The following is a 16,043-nucleotide window of genomic DNA, read 5'->3' as shown; positions in this document are numbered from 1 at the left end:
TTCAACTCTGATTGTGATAATCACAGAGGATTGAAGTGATCAAACGAGGGGACGGGGAATTAGGATGGGAACAGCGGGGAAGGAGATCTGCAAAGGAAAAGGTAAAACACTACACAATACTTAACATTTCAATTGAAATACTGCTTTCAATTCAGTACTCAGTAAACTGTGTGTAGTTTCCTTTTAAATGCCAATGACACCTTGGCGCTTCTCTACTATGAATCGTTACTAAACTTTAATTCCTTTTAGAGTATGTCAAAGGACTATTGTGTTCTTTATTAATCACGAAAGCATAAACTCCTGTGCTCTTTTATAAATCATGAAAACTCTCTTATTCAGATTAACAAAGGTTAGTTAAAGTTTCTTGTACACTCATTGTCCATTTGTTCTTAATAAACAATATTGTGGATTGAAGTATTCATTCATACTCATTCAAACTCCTCGCGGCCCCCGCTTCGCGGGTGCCGCTCGCTGAGGAGATTTGGACCTTGTGATTTGCCTGCCTGGATTCCCGCTGGGTAACTGCTGCCGGTCAAGAGAAGCCGCGTTAGGGGAGAAAGTTGCAGCTACAGGAGGACGGGACTGCGAGGCCCACCAGGCTGTGCATGAATCACCTGGCACACCTGTCGCCTCTTCCCGTGACTCCGCCCCTTAATTAAAGTCCCGTATAAGACCTGGTGTTTTAACGCGTTAGCGAGACGCGTGTGCGGGACACATCCCGGGACAAAGCCCGGACTAAGGGCGAACCCTCTGAGACCCTCCGAGAACTGAGGAGACTGGACTGGGCACATCTCTATGTCCTACAGGTACTGATTGCTTCTGTCATTGCCCATTATTTGCTCTGACTAGTTTGCTTATCAAACTAGCCTTATAAATGTCTTCTTTAAATATAGACCAGCCCATGCATGACAAACAGGGAGTGCTGCTAAATGGGACCTTGGACAATTACTTTTCTAAATCATCCCCTGATATCGCAAGGGAGATCGTCTTGGCGGAGCGACGGGCGGATCGACGCCGTTCCGTGGAAAGCATAAAAAATGGGTCAGTTTTCTTGTCATCACTTCCCGTCACTGGTTTTACCGACACTGACACTGAATTAATAGTTAATGAGTCGATTAACTTATTGGATAGCCAGCCCTTGGAAGCGAATGTGGTTGTGCTCACACCAAATACCTTATCCAAGACAGATGCGAATGGGTCATCCTCAACTTCACATGCAAATAGTCCAAGTACATTGAAGGGAGATGTTCTGCCTTCAGTGAAAATACCCCGTAATAGGGCCAAAAAACTGACACCCTTCCAAAAAATCTATGGACCACCACCGAATAAAAAGCAGCGGAAAAGGGGGGACCCGTTACAACCCAAGTTGAGCTGTTGTGATTTTGGCAAAAAGGCGAACAATATAGTTAAGGAACCCTGTACTCCACAAATAGATACTGAGGGGATCGATACATCATCTTCATCTTTAGCCATGTCAAATTTGCCGACAGACAAGGAGGACAGTATGGTCACTAGTGTGGTTGTTAATGTACCTATTGAGAACAAGGGTCCTGTGACATTACTTGATATAGAGAGTTTGATTAAATCTTACTCTGCAAATATTTTGGAGAGGTTGATGGAAGTGGAATGTAGGCTGTGTAAAATTGAGCATGCATTGGGAAGCAAGGACGTTGTAATTAACACTGGTTCAAACAATGTAACTAACACGATTCGAAACAATGCATCAAAAAATGCACCAACTCCAGTTCAACCACCCAAAACTATTTCTATCCCTATCTCTATCCCTCCCGCAACTGCATCTACCTCCAAATCCATGGGGAACACGGTGATAGCAACTGCCCAACACCACCCACCCCCTAAACCTCCCCAACAAAAAACTGTTGACCAACCATCGTCAAATGTTACAAATAAAACCATTGGTAACATATCCAATTCACTCTTGGGGAAACCAATAAGGGAGGTGGGGGAAACCAGACATACCTGGGGGAAACCTAGAAGGACTCCTCTGCCTGAACTTCCACCAGAGGCAGTACCCTATGTGGTAGTCCTAACAGGGGTGCCTGTGCTTGGACAAAATAAGAGGGAGGGTTTCGCCCAATTAAAAAATAAGATTATGCATTGGCTGAGTATATATAGGCCAATTGCAAATCATATTAATGGTGAAATTGCCCATGTTCGTCGTCTCCAATGGTTGGGGGGTAGACCCAAAGACATCGATGGTGACGTGGTGGTGGTGAATTTTAGGGACCCAAATGCAATTTATATTGAACTGGCAGACAGGCAGCTCTAATAATATAATAATCCCTAAACCACTAACATACTTTTATCCAAGGTCAGTGGTGTTTCCACCCCAGCACCATCCGCCCCTGTACCAACCATTACAGCATATACTCCAAACCCAGCCAAATAATCATCTCATTGCACAGAATGCTGGGAGCAATCAATATGCTCTGTATCCCCCTTTACTACAGAATGCAAACAATATGCATTATGTTCCCTGCCCTGTGGTAGCCCCAAACTCTATGGGATGGCATTACGTATCGGCTAAAACATACAACTCCCAGAAAGGAAGGATGGATCACCTAAAACCCTTCACACCTCTAGAAACCTTTAATAGGTTTGACATTTTTAGCGGTCTAGATGATTGCGACTGATGTTTTTTGATTCGGGGGGGTGAGGGGCCAGAAACAACGAGTCTTGGTGATGTGGGTATTGTCAATATGCCTGATGTACTGGTTAATCCTGTGTCTTCTTGTTTGGATAAAACTGTACCTCATGATGTAAATGTATCCCATGATGTAAATATTCTAGAAGAGCAGGTATTACCCACAACCATTTTGAGTAATAACTCATCCCTAGAGGTAACGCCCTTGGTAATACAACCTGTGCTACCCATTAATTATGAAGAGATGCCTGGGGCTTTTTCTGAGAGGCCACTTGCTCTTGAGATGCCGGTTAAAATGGTCTGTTGGAATATAGCTGGAGTCGTAAAAAACTTGAGGGACCCGGAGTGGGCAAACTATATAGAGTCCTTTGACCTCTGTTTCTTTCAGGAAACCTGGGCAGTGGAGACGCCCCATAGGGTGGGCTACAAGACCTACGGAATTGGTGCGACACCTTCTAGAAGTGGAAGGCCGTCAGGGGGTCTTTTGACGTGGGTGAAAATAAACTTAAGGGTAAAAATTGAGGAGATACCTACAAATTCTGTAGATATACTAGCTTTAAAAGCCACAGTTTGTAAAGGGAAGAACTTATTTCTTGTAAATGTCTATAATAGGCCCCTACCCTCTTCAGGAGAATCACCAACCATTGCAAAACTAGATTGTTTCTTGAGCAGATTAGACCCCAGGGAGGACTTTGTTATCCTGGCTAGCGATTTAAATTGTAATTTCGAGCCAGTTTTGGGTCTTAGTGAAATCTTCGATGAGGAAGATCAGGCAAACAAAATCCCTATTCTGGAGAATGTTAAATCAGTTAAATGTTCAACACTGGGTCTTCAACTGATTAATTTATGTACGGAACACTCTCTTAGGGCTTGCAACGGACGGTTACCATCCGATAGCTCTAAGAAACCAACATTCACCAGGAACAATTATAAAAATAACCTCGATTTTGTGATTGCTTCTATTCCCCTCTGGCCACACCTCTTGGACCTTGAAGTAATGGAACGGTTTGAAAGTGATCATTTCCCCCTAAACTTGACGTTAGATGTCTCACTGTTTAACGATATGGTTCAGCAACTTACATCTGAGGAAAGGGGTGTTGATAATTCTGAGATCCATATTAGTAACAACAGAAGATCTCTGAAATGGCCATTTATACTGGACCACAGTGACATCCTTAGTGAAATATACTCACTTGTTGCTGGGACTTTTGGACCTCACTTAGCCGCAATGTTTGAGGATGAAACCAAAATGTCATTCTTGCCAATACACCAGAAATTTTTTGCTGATCTAAGATTACTAGTCACCAAAATGCCCCAAAAAACCCAGCAGAAGACCCAGAATCTGTCCCACAGTAAGCCATGGTATGACAGATCCTGCAGAGAATCAAAGAGGGAATTATTAATTGCAATAAAGACCAAGTCTCCAATAGATGTAAAAAGAGCAAGGAACAATTATAAATCAGTCCAAAGGGCCTCAAAGATAGCATGGGAGGATGACAAATGGGCCGACTTGTTGCTAGCCGCCAGATCGCGTGATAATGTGGCTTTCTTGAGGCTGGTCGCAAATGGGAACCATGTAGGTAGGGTGGTCAAAGACGTTTTTTTGGATGAGCAAACTGGGGTCACCCATTTTACGAATTTATACAAAAAATATGATGACCCACATATGAACACGAGTGTGGCAACCCACGAACCCCCAGCAGACCACCTGGTTTTTACTTTAGGGGAAACAGAGCTGGCAATAACCCAAATCAAATCTGGGAAAGTCCCATGTTTGGACAAGATCCCAGGTGACCTATACAAGCATGACCTAGAAGTATGGGCACCTTACATTAATTACTTGTGCAATACACTATCTTGCACTTTAGAATTCCCCGAAAGTTGGAAGGGAGCAGAAATTGTTTTAATTTTTAAAAAAGGAGATAGGATGGACCCATGTAATTATCGGCCAATAAGTCTAATGGACATCCTACAGAAAGTCTACTCACGACACATTTTACTACGCGTGAGTGACTGGCTAGATGAAAATACAATTCTAACTAAATTCCAAGCCGGATTCAGATCAAAAGTCAGCACAATTTATCAGATCTTTAGATTCTGCTGCCTCTATTGGAAGTACGTAGTGATTAAAAGGTGCCACTTATATGTTGCCTTTGTTGATTTAAGGGCAGCATTTGATCTGGTGCCTCGCAATCTCTTATGGAAAACCTTGAGTGCAGCAGGCATGCCAAATAATCTTGTCGTTCAGATTAAAGAGTTACATGAAGGGAATTTTGCGAGAATTAGATGGGGCCCAAATGGTGAATTAACTCAAAAAATACCCATCGAGCGTGGAGTCCGTCAGGGCTGTGTCCTGGCTCCTACGCTCTTCTCCCTTTTTGTAAACGATATTCCCTCTTTTTTAGAGAGATGTAAAAATGACTCTCCTAAACTGAACGGCGAAAAGGTGACATCATTACTATTTGCTGATGATACCATTTTGATTTCCCAAACGAAAAATGGCTTACAGACATTATTAGACACCTTCAGTGAATATTATAGCCAAAAGGGGTTGGAGATCAATGGGAAGAAAACCAAATGTATGGCCCTAAATCCGATTAAACCGGACAAGGGCTGTCTAACATTAAAAGGAGTAAAGCTGGAATCAGTGCCTCATTTTTCATATTTAGGGGTGACCCTGGATTCAAACTTTACCTGGAAAGCCCAAATGGATAAAAGTAAATTAATCTTTGCACAGAATGTTAAACCAATTCTTAGGGAGCAAAGCCTGAGCACCAGTAAAGCGGTGTCCCCAGTGATGGAATTATTTAAATTTAAGGTCCAATCATCAGTCCTCTATGGTGCAGAAATATGGGGTCCTGGGTCCAGGGAGACTTTTAGTGTCTTAGACAATAACTTTATGCGAAGTTTGGTAAGGGTCCTGAGAGGCACCCCACTAGTACCCTTGGAACTGGACCTAAACTTTAAAAGAACTGACCACCAAGTCCTGATTCGACCTCTAATGCTGTGGGTTAGATTATGGCATGTCCCTGAACTCCAAGATTATAGAGACGGGCTAAAAGAAATCATGATACTTGACAGCCAGACTGCCACCCCATGGCTGAGGCACATTAAGACTTGGCTGAGTAATATAGGATTGAAACATTTTTGGGAGAACCCCGAGCAATTACCCGTCAATCCCAAACTAATTCTAAAAAGGGCCTTTTGGAGTTTCATATTAAATAGGACTGTAAGTAATACAACTAGCGGGACCTTAGTTTCAAAGTTCCTAAATTTTAAGGACGAACCCTTTTATGAGATTTTTATGGATGAAATAGAGCCCCCACTTGCCAAAACTTTATTCCTAAAATTCAGATATGGAAATTTATTAATTAAAACTACTTTGGCTCGTTGGGCTAGGAACCGTGATTTATCGTCCCCAGTAATGGACGAAATTTGTCCTATGTGTGAACTCAACCAGATTGAAAACGAGCAACATATCCTCCTTTTCTGCTCTCTTTATGCTCAGGCAAGAAAGAGATGGATCAAACCAATATGCCTACTCTTAGGCTTGAGGTCATGTTCACAGGCTCTGAGAATCCTAACAACAAACACATCTCAACAGATAACATTTAGTGTCAGTAGATTTTTACTTTCTATCTTTTATCAAAGGAAAAAAATTGGGCATCAATTGTAACTGAACTGATTTGCTTGGAAATTGACGTGATGGTCCATTCTATGATTTATGAAAGTATTGTTTCCGCTCCAATTATCTTCCAATTTGAATTGTACTTTTTTAACTAACGTTTTTTATGCAGTGATATGTTTTTATTTATTAATGAAATGGAATGTAAAGTATGCATTGTTCTTTTATGGCATTTAAGCCGAAATAAAGAATTTGAATTTGAAAACTTCGTATAGATTACTGCTGACTTGACTTGATCAAGAAGAACAGGAATTAAAGTCAAAGGGTACTTATTCTTCACTGTGATCTTGTTCAAGGCTCTAAAGTTGATACACATTCTTAATTCACCATTAGCTTTTGGTATAAAGAACAAAGGAGAGGCTGCTGGTGATTTGGAGGGACGAATAAAACCATTCTCTAAATATTGATCAAGATAATGTCGTAAGTGATGGTTTTCATTTTCGGACAATGCATATATTCAACAGTTTAGTATGCATGAACCAGGCATAAGGTTAATTTGATAGTCATAAGACCGATGAGGTGGTAGGATAGCTGCTTTGGCTTCACTAAAGACTTCTTTGAATTTCTCGTATGCCTCTGGAAGGATGGTTTCTTTTTCTTCAGCAGTTGCAATTTGGCCTAGTACAGACTTTGCATCAGTCATACACTTAGAGTGACAAGTTCTCTTTTTTGCCAGTCAATCATAGGATTGTGTAAAGAAAGCCAAGGCATCCCTAAAATAAAGCCGTACTGTGGAGCTTGAATTACATCAAAGAGTACTTCTTCACTATGTTGTTGTTCTTTTGCGTCTATGCAAAACATACGAATTCGAGAAGTTTGCATGGTAACCGGACCTCCAGATAACATTTTTCCATCGACTGCTTGGACTATTTCAGGAGTTTCTTTTTTCTCACACAGTATCCGCAGACGGTGTGCTGTTTCAAAATCTACAAAGTTCACAGTAGCTCCTGAATCAACTAACACTTCCAATTGGTATAATTCTGTAGTTAATTGTATTTGAACAGCTAAGCAGAAATGAGCTTTGTAATTGGATACACATGAATTTATTGAAGGGAAAGCGATGGTTCCCAAGAGGTCCCCTCCTAAGCATCTTGGGCAGATTAGCTTTTCGACTTTTTAGGGCTCGCCTGCTGTGCGCATGCGCATAGCTGGCGAAGCTCTAATGTGGCTTATCCAGAGGTTAACCACCACTGGCGATTCCACTGGCGATTGCAGGCAGTGCATGTGCTTTTTAGGTGATTGCGCAAACGCAAGCCCTAAAAAGCGCGTGCACAATGCCACCAGCCGCCTGCCTGCCTGCCTCGCATTACCACATCAAAGGCAGCCCAGCCTCCCTCCCACAGCTTCTCTAATTATTCACGGCCGGCCGGCCGGCCGTACTTTACATCACGCCTGTTAGACCATGAAGTTCCGTCCTGTGTGATTTTATAATAAACTGATCTGTAAACTTCGTTACATAAACAGCTACGCATTTGAATTAAGTTACATACTAGGAATTTAACGACAATATTTAAGTTTTCCAATATTTTCATCGAACAATAAATGCTAGTGAATTTTAAGAAAAAGCACCTTTACAAGCGTGGTCTCGAAGGCACGGACCTTCATAATGGCTGTCACGGATGCAGCTGCTAGTGACTTTTTCCATTTAAACTGGTCAAAATAACGTGGCATCTGCGCTACTAGTGAATGGCCATTGGCCACGGTTCTAGAAAAATAAATAACAAATGTATTGTGTCTGCGGAACAGTCGTTCTTTCCAGTTGCGATGTATAATGTGTGCAAACAGTTGTATTTCCCGCCACACCGCCCTCTGCACTTGCACTGCAGCGGAAAAGAACTAGTTAAGTCGCGAGTTCTGAATGGCTGCCTGACCAAATCGAAAAGACTTTGATCTAATCAGAGCAAGGGACAAAATATACAAAGTGACATCACTACTCTTTGCCCAAGAGAGCAGAGGCTGTTAAAGTTGTCGTGACTTTTATTGCCTGTACATTCGGTGAGTTCCTTCAGTGATTTCTCATACACCTCAGTATTTGACTCTTCACTACTTAATGTGAAAGAGCTATAATTTTTCCAGCTTATTCAACCTTTGTAGCGTGCACACTGCCGACCATATACCAGAGCGCATATGCACTGGTCTAGTACTCCGCCCCGCCGTTTCCAGATAGCGGTGGGCCAGTGACGCAATGGATAACGCGTCTGCCTACGGAGCAGAAGATTCCAGGTTTGACTTCTGGCTGGCTCGACTCGACACTGCAAAGTGCTCTTTTCATCCCTTTATTAAGAAGTGCAATTATTAAGGACAACATGAAATTAGACGAGTGTTAAAGAGTAACTCTACTATACTTTGCCAAAATCGCGGCATTTTAATTAAAACATATAGAGGGGAAATGGACAAAAATATCATTTTTTTATTTAATAGCGTAAAACAAAAGATGCATTCCCGGATGCTCTGTTTTACTTGTAAAGAAAAGAAAGGTTACAGTCGTCTTGACAAAGAACTTATTTTTTATGGTAAAATAAATTATTTTCTTTTGGTTGAGGGATGTGCACCGCCTTAGTTTAAATGGTTTTCGCGTGCTCAAACGGTATCACTCCCCTCCAGGAGTGTTAGTGAATATGTCCAAATGTAGCAGACCTATTGCGTCATAGGTCTCTCACCCTTGGCACTGCTGTAATGGCTGATTAACATTCAGCAAAAATTCATAAGCAAGGTTTCCTTAGTTCACTTTACTTTTTATTCATTGTTGTGATTTCATCATTTTAATCCATATACATTTTTATTGCTCTTAGTATTTCTTGTTTGAACCATTCCGATTTTAACTGATCCAATGCATTTCGGTGCATCCGGCACCTTCATCAGGGCAATATCTAAAACACACAAATACACAAACTCAGTATCAACTGAAAAACGGTCATAACCACTCTCAATGTTATTGTGTTATATTCATAATACGTTTATACCCATGCTCTGTGCTTTCCTGATTAAATTCTTTATGAACTTCTACTCTATAGCTAAACCCTTCGTGTTATTTTGAACTACTCTCCTGTTGCATTTCAATGCTGGAAAACGGGTTACGCGCTTATTACTATCGTGGTCGCTCCTACCTCACGGGTTACATTCATGTTTCCTCTCCGTGATGCGGTTTACGGATGTCTGCTCAAGTTCTCGAATCAGGAAAGCACAGAGCATGGGTATAAACGTATTATGAATATAACACAATAACATTGAGAGTGGTTATGACCGTTTTTCAGTTGATACTGAGTTTGTGTATTTGTGTGTTTTAGATATTGCCCTGATGAAAATAAATTATTGTGACAAACACATATAGCGCACTATTATAGTTGAACCAAATCTAACCGTCTCTTAGAGGAACACCGGGTGATCGGGGAGGGGGGGGTGGGGGGAGGGAGGAGTGTGTGCTTTTCTTTTTGTATTGAAACATGACTAAGAAAGTTGTGTGTCAACGCAGGCCCGACGGCTGCTCCTTGATGCAATACATCATGTGGTTTTATTTTACAAAATACTTTTATGCCAATAATGCCAGATTTGATGAATTAATTGTATTTTAAACCCATCTCCATATGCATTGGACTAAGCCTCTACTTGTTTAAAGAAATACTTTTCTCTGCTTGATGCCACTCAGATGTATTAACATCAGTTTCCTAAAAGAGATCAAGGTCGTGTTTAATGGACAAATGCATGTACTCTTCGGGAACAGTCGAATTAGCACATCTAACATCAAAAACATCATTAGCGGCGCATGTGAAAATGGCTCGAGGTATCGTGCGAACTGGGAAAGTACTGTAATTGCAAAATTGCAGGTTTCATGGACGTAGCGCTTACTTAAAATGGAGCCAGCTTTTGCTCCTTTTGCAGGCATTACTTTCAACCTTCAGATCTCGGTTTTAAAAAACATACCTAGCTTGGAATGGACCTTAGACTTTTTCTATTGGGTCTCAGGTGTTTTGCGTTCAGTGAAATTCATCAATACCCAAAATGCACCGATGCACCCACCACAGAGCTCGACAGATGCCCCCACCACACAGCTCCACAGATGCACCCACCACGCAGCTCCACCGAGGCACCCACCACACAGCTCCACCGAGGCACCTACCACACAGCTCCACCGATGCACCCACCACACAGCTCCACCTATGCACCCACCACACTGCTCCACTGAGGCACCCCCACACAGCTCTACAGATGCACCCACCACACAGCTCCACCTACACAGCTCCACCAATGCACCCACCACATAGCTCCACCAATGCACCCAGCACACAGCTCCACCGATGCACCAACCACACAGCTCCACTGATGTACCAACCACACAGCTCCACCGATGCTCCAACTAAGCTCCACCAATGCACCCACCACACAGCTCCACCAATGCACCCACTTAGCTCCACCGATGCACCCACCACACAGCTTCACCGATGTACCCACCACACAGCTACACCCATGCAGCCACCACACAGCTCCACCGACACAGCTCCACCGATGCACCCACCACCCAGCTCTACCAATGCACCCACCACACAGCTCCACCGATGCACCCACCACACAGCTCCACCTACACAGCTCCACCGATGCACCCACCACAGAGCTCAACAGATGCCCCCACCACACAGCTCCACAGATGCACCCACCACGCAGCTCCACCGAGGCACCCACCACACAGCTCCACCGAGGCACCTACCACACAGCTCCACCGATGCACCCACCACACAGCTCCACCTATGCACCCACCACACTGCTCCACTGAGGCACCCCCACACAGCTCTACAGATGCACCCACCACACAGCTCCACCTACACAGCTCCACCAATGCACCCACCACACAGCTCCACCAATGCACCCAGCACACAGCTCCACCGATGCACCAACCACACAGCTCCACCGATGCACCAACCACACAGCTCCACCGATGCTCCAACTAAGCTCCACCAATGCACCCACCACACAGCTCCACCAATGCACCCACTTAGCTCCACCGATGCACCCACCACACAGCTTCACCGATGTACCCACCACACAGCTACACCCATGCAGCCACCACACAGCTCCACCGACACAGCTCCACCGATGCACCCACCACCCAGCTCTACCAATGCACCCACCACACAGCTCCACCGATGCACCCACCACACAGCTCCACCTACACAGCTCCACCGATGCACCCACCACACAGCTCCATTGATGCACCCACCGCACAGCTCCACACATGCAGCCACCACACAGCTCCACCGACACAGCTCCCCGATGCACCCACCCCCACCAATGCACCCACCACACAGCTCCACCGATGCACCCACCACACAGCTCCAACTACACAGCTCCACCGATGCACCCACCACACAGCTCCACCGATGCACCCACCTACACAGCTCCACCGATGCACCCACCACACAGCTCCACCGATGCACCCACCACACAGCTCCACCGAATGACCCACCACACAGCTCCACCGATGCACCCACCACACAGCTCCACCGATGCACCCACCACACAGCTCCACCAATTCACCCACCACACAGCTCCACCGACACAGCTCCACCGATGCACCCACCACACAGCTCCACCTACACAGCTCCACCGATGCACCCACCGCACAGCTCCACCGATGCACCCACCTACACAGCTCCACCGATGCACCCACCACACAGCTCCACCGATGCACCCACCACACAGCTCCACCGATGCACCCACCACACAGCTCCACCGATGCACCCACCTACACAGCTCCACCGATGCACCCACCACACAGCTCCACCGATGCACCCACCACATAGCTCCACCGAACGACCCACCACACAGCTCCACCGATGCACCCACCACACAGCTCCACCGATGCACCCACCACACAGCTCCACTGCACCCACCACACAGCTCCACCAACACAGCTCCACCGATGCACCCACCACACAGCTACACCTACACAGCTCCACCGATGCACCCACCACACAGCTCCACCGATGCACCCACCTACACAGCTCCACCGATGCACCCACCACACAGCTCCACCGATGCACCCACCACACAGCTCCACCGAACGACCCACCACACAGCTCCACCGATGCACCCACCACACAGCTCCACCGATGCACCCACCACACAGCTCCACCGACACAGCTCCACCGATGCACCCACCACCCAGCTCCACCGATGCACCCACCACACAGCTCCACCAACACAGCTCCACCGATGCACCCAACACATAGCTCCACCGAGCCACCCACCATACAGCTCCACCAAGGCACCCACCACACAGCTCCACCGATGCACCCACCACACAGCTCTACTGAGGCACCCACCACAAAGCTCCACAGATGCACCCACCACACAGCTCCACAGATGCACCCACCACACAGCTCCACCGAACAACCCACCGCACAGCTCCACCGATGCACTCACCACACAGCTCCACCGATGCAGCCACCACACAGCTCCACCGATGCACCCAGCTCCACCAATGCACCCACCACACAGCTCCACCGATGCACCCACCACACAGCTCCACCGACACAGCTCCACCGATGCACCCACCACAGAGCTCCACCGAGGCATCCACCATACAGCTCCACCAAGGCACCCACCACACAGCTCCACCGATGTACCCACTACACAGCTCCACCGATGCACCCACCACACAGCTCCACCGAGGCACCCACCACACAGCTCCACAGCTGCACCCACCACACAGCTCCACAGATGCACCCACCACACAGCTCCACCGATGCACCCACCACACAGCTCCACAGATGCACCCAGCTCCACGATGCACCCACCACACAGCTCTGCCGAGGCACCCATCACACAGCTCCACCGATGCACCCACCACACAGCTCCACCGATGCTCCAACTAGGCTCCACCAATGCACCCACCACACAGCTCCACCAATGCACCCACTAAGCTCCACCGATGCACACACCACTCAGCGAAACCACAGCATCGCTCAGCGTAACCACAGCATCACTCAGCACCACAGCATCACTCAGCGCAACAACAGCATCACTCAGCGCAACAACAGCATCACTCAGCGCAACCACAGCATCACTCAGCGCAACCACAGCATCACTCAGCGCAACTACAGCATCACTCAGCCCAACCACAGCATCACTAGTTCAAATATGTTCTTTCAATGTTTCAAGCTGTTTTCAAGCTTTCATGCTTTATTACAAATCACAAAAAGATGTTAATATTTCACTTCTGTTCTTGGATTTTCGTCACAATATAAAACACTGAACATAATCTTGACAAAAGTTATTTACAAAAGTTTAAGCGATTGCCATTACAAATTAAATAACTTATTTAAGTATTAATTATTTAAAAAAATTAAAAGCCATTGTTATTTGTAATATCAATACATCTAAGTCACGTAAATACAAAACATGTTGCATTACAAATGCTATAGGTGTTTGCGAAAGTTATAACTATTGGCATTGTAAATGACAAAACTATTAATTTAGCTAGTTTAAAAAATAACACATAAATAAAACAAAAATCATTTATAAGACCAATAGCTCAAACTTTCCTAATGCGAGCCCTATTGCATTTCCAATGCTTGTTTTCTGATGTCGTTGTAGCCACAGTTTTGCTACTACTCATAGTTTTTCCCTTTGGTTTAATTGGACAGTCTTTGACAAAATGTCCTTTCCGACCACAATATAGGCATTGACCATTTTTTATTCTAATGTGTTTTTCATCTTTAGTTAACGGTTGTCTAAGAGTTCCTATCTCCATAGGTTCTGTTACTGAGTCTAAACTATTAGACGGTAATCTTGATTTAGTTTCGAATCTCTGAAAGTCTGTGATCCAATCGTAAAGTAAGGTTGATTAATTCAGTACAAGTCGTTGGTTGAGGATCGATTTGTGCAAGGAAGTCTTTCAAATCGTCTTTTAATCCCTGATAAAAAAGAGCTGCTCTTTTTTCTTCAGGCCAAGAAGTTACAGCAACTAATCTATTAAAATGCGTAAAATAGGAAATTAAATCCCTGTTTCCTTGGCGTAGCTGTAACAACTCACGATCAGCAGACAAGGTTACTGCTGACCTATCAAATACTTTTTCAAATTCTTCCACGAATCTTCGACAATTATAGAGCAAAGAACTATCTTGACGAACTAAGGGAACTGCCCAATAGCAGCGTCTCCTGATAAATAAGAGATCAAAAAGGCTATTCTGGGTTGCGGGTCAGGAAAGGCTGTAGGTTTACATGTAAAGTGTAATTCAATTTGAGTTAAAAATATCTGAACTTTAGATGGATCTCCCAAAAGGCGTTCAGGAGACGCTAAAGGGATTTGTGGAGGAATAGTAACTGCAATATTGGTTGAAGATTTTGTTTTGGTTTTAAAAGCTGTTTGTGAGTCCTGAGGTAGAGGAGTTGAGGAACCGGAATCGATTTTCGGTTATACAGTATCTATATTCGATATCTCAAGATTAGCATGATGTATCTAAATGTTTTAGCATACGTACGCACACATTAGCATAAAACCATGTTACAGTATGTTAGATTCCTAGCTTGCACCACTCTCCGCATTTTACACTTACTTGACTTGACCGGAGCCATTTTGTGGCCTCTCTCGAAGCCTTACATTAACAGACCCCATTCATTCCCTTTTCTAAAAGCGTTCTCCTGAGAAATAACCTAACTGTTGCAGAATTGCTGTTTCAGCTCGTTAGGCCTGTCAAGGTTGTAGGTAGCAGGAGAAGGCCCGATAAGCACATTCCAGGAGGGGTGCGGGGCGGACTGTCTCCAAGCTGGCAGAAGGGAGTCACCCGTCCGACCTTGCTAATCTGGGATGAGCTAAACCAAGAGTGCTTTGTGTGCCATATATGGCCTTTCCTTTCTGTACCAAACTGTACCAGCTTGTATTTTTCCATGTTGGGCCATGATTCTGCAAATGCAACTGTATATATATGCTGTTCTGACAGTGTGCCAGCAGTCTTCTTGGCGGACCTCGTGGGGTTAGGTCGCAAGGAGCTCCTCTGGCAGAGTTTGTTATGTTCTAATAAATGCTTGGACCTTCTACACTGCCAACTGACTGATTATTGGTAATGGGAATGGGATTGGTTGTGAATATAACTATAATTGGGAGGTGGTAAATAATTTTCGGTACTTCAGTTGGCGACTCCGCCGGGACATCGCCTACTACCCGGCCAGTGGGTGCTGGTCAAGAAGTTTGAGCGTGACACGAGTTTGGCTCCAAGGTGGTCGGAGCCACGGCAGATTCTGCTTGCCACCCGGACGGCGGTCAAAGTGGATGGGAGAATGCATTGGATTCATGTCTCCCATCTGAAGAGGCTGCCCCTTCCACTTCCCTATGATCAGCAACGCCCTGGGGGAATTCTGACGCAGGAAACTGAAAGAGCTGCTGCATTTGTACCCTTCTCTGACGCCTGTGAGATTGAGCCAAGGCTAGAGGAGGGAGTGACGATATCAGATGACTTGATCTCTGCTGAACCGGCAATTGCTTTGAATCCTGCTTCCAGTACTCCGGCAAGCGAAAGTTCTCATGTTCGAAAAGTACCTGGTGTACTATTCTCTGATCAGGAAGTTCCGGGTCATGTGCGATACAACCTGCGGCCAAGGGAAAAAAATAACGGTGCCTCAGACCCCACCAATAGGAGATAAGGAAAGACTTGAGTAAATAGTCAGGGTTTGCTAGCTTGTCGGTCTGAGGTACTGAGC

General features: G+C 45.2%; 1 protein-coding gene across 1 annotated transcript; it reads left to right on the top strand.

Moving 5' to 3' along the window:
* The first annotated feature begins 1,471 nt into the window (after positions 1-1,471).
* On the top strand, positions 1,472-14,081 carry LOC147723919 (uncharacterized). The gene is made up of 3 exons (XM_086967457.1): positions 1,472-1,696; positions 2,679-4,241; positions 14,067-14,081. Exons 1-3 carry the CDS (start codon positions 1,472-1,474, stop codon positions 14,079-14,081), a joined length of 1,803 nt encoding a protein of 600 aa, XP_086823583.1.
* Positions 14,082-16,043: the final 1,962 nt, after the last annotated feature.

The sequence above is a fragment of the Lissotriton vulgaris genome, chromosome 4_1 (assembly GCF_964263255.1).
Source record: "Lissotriton vulgaris chromosome 4_1, aLisVul1.2, whole genome shotgun sequence".
Lineage (NCBI taxonomy): Eukaryota > Metazoa > Chordata > Amphibia > Caudata > Salamandridae > Lissotriton > Lissotriton vulgaris.
Note: the sequence above shows the minus strand (reverse complement) of the source record. Positions and strands in the feature narration are given on the sequence as shown.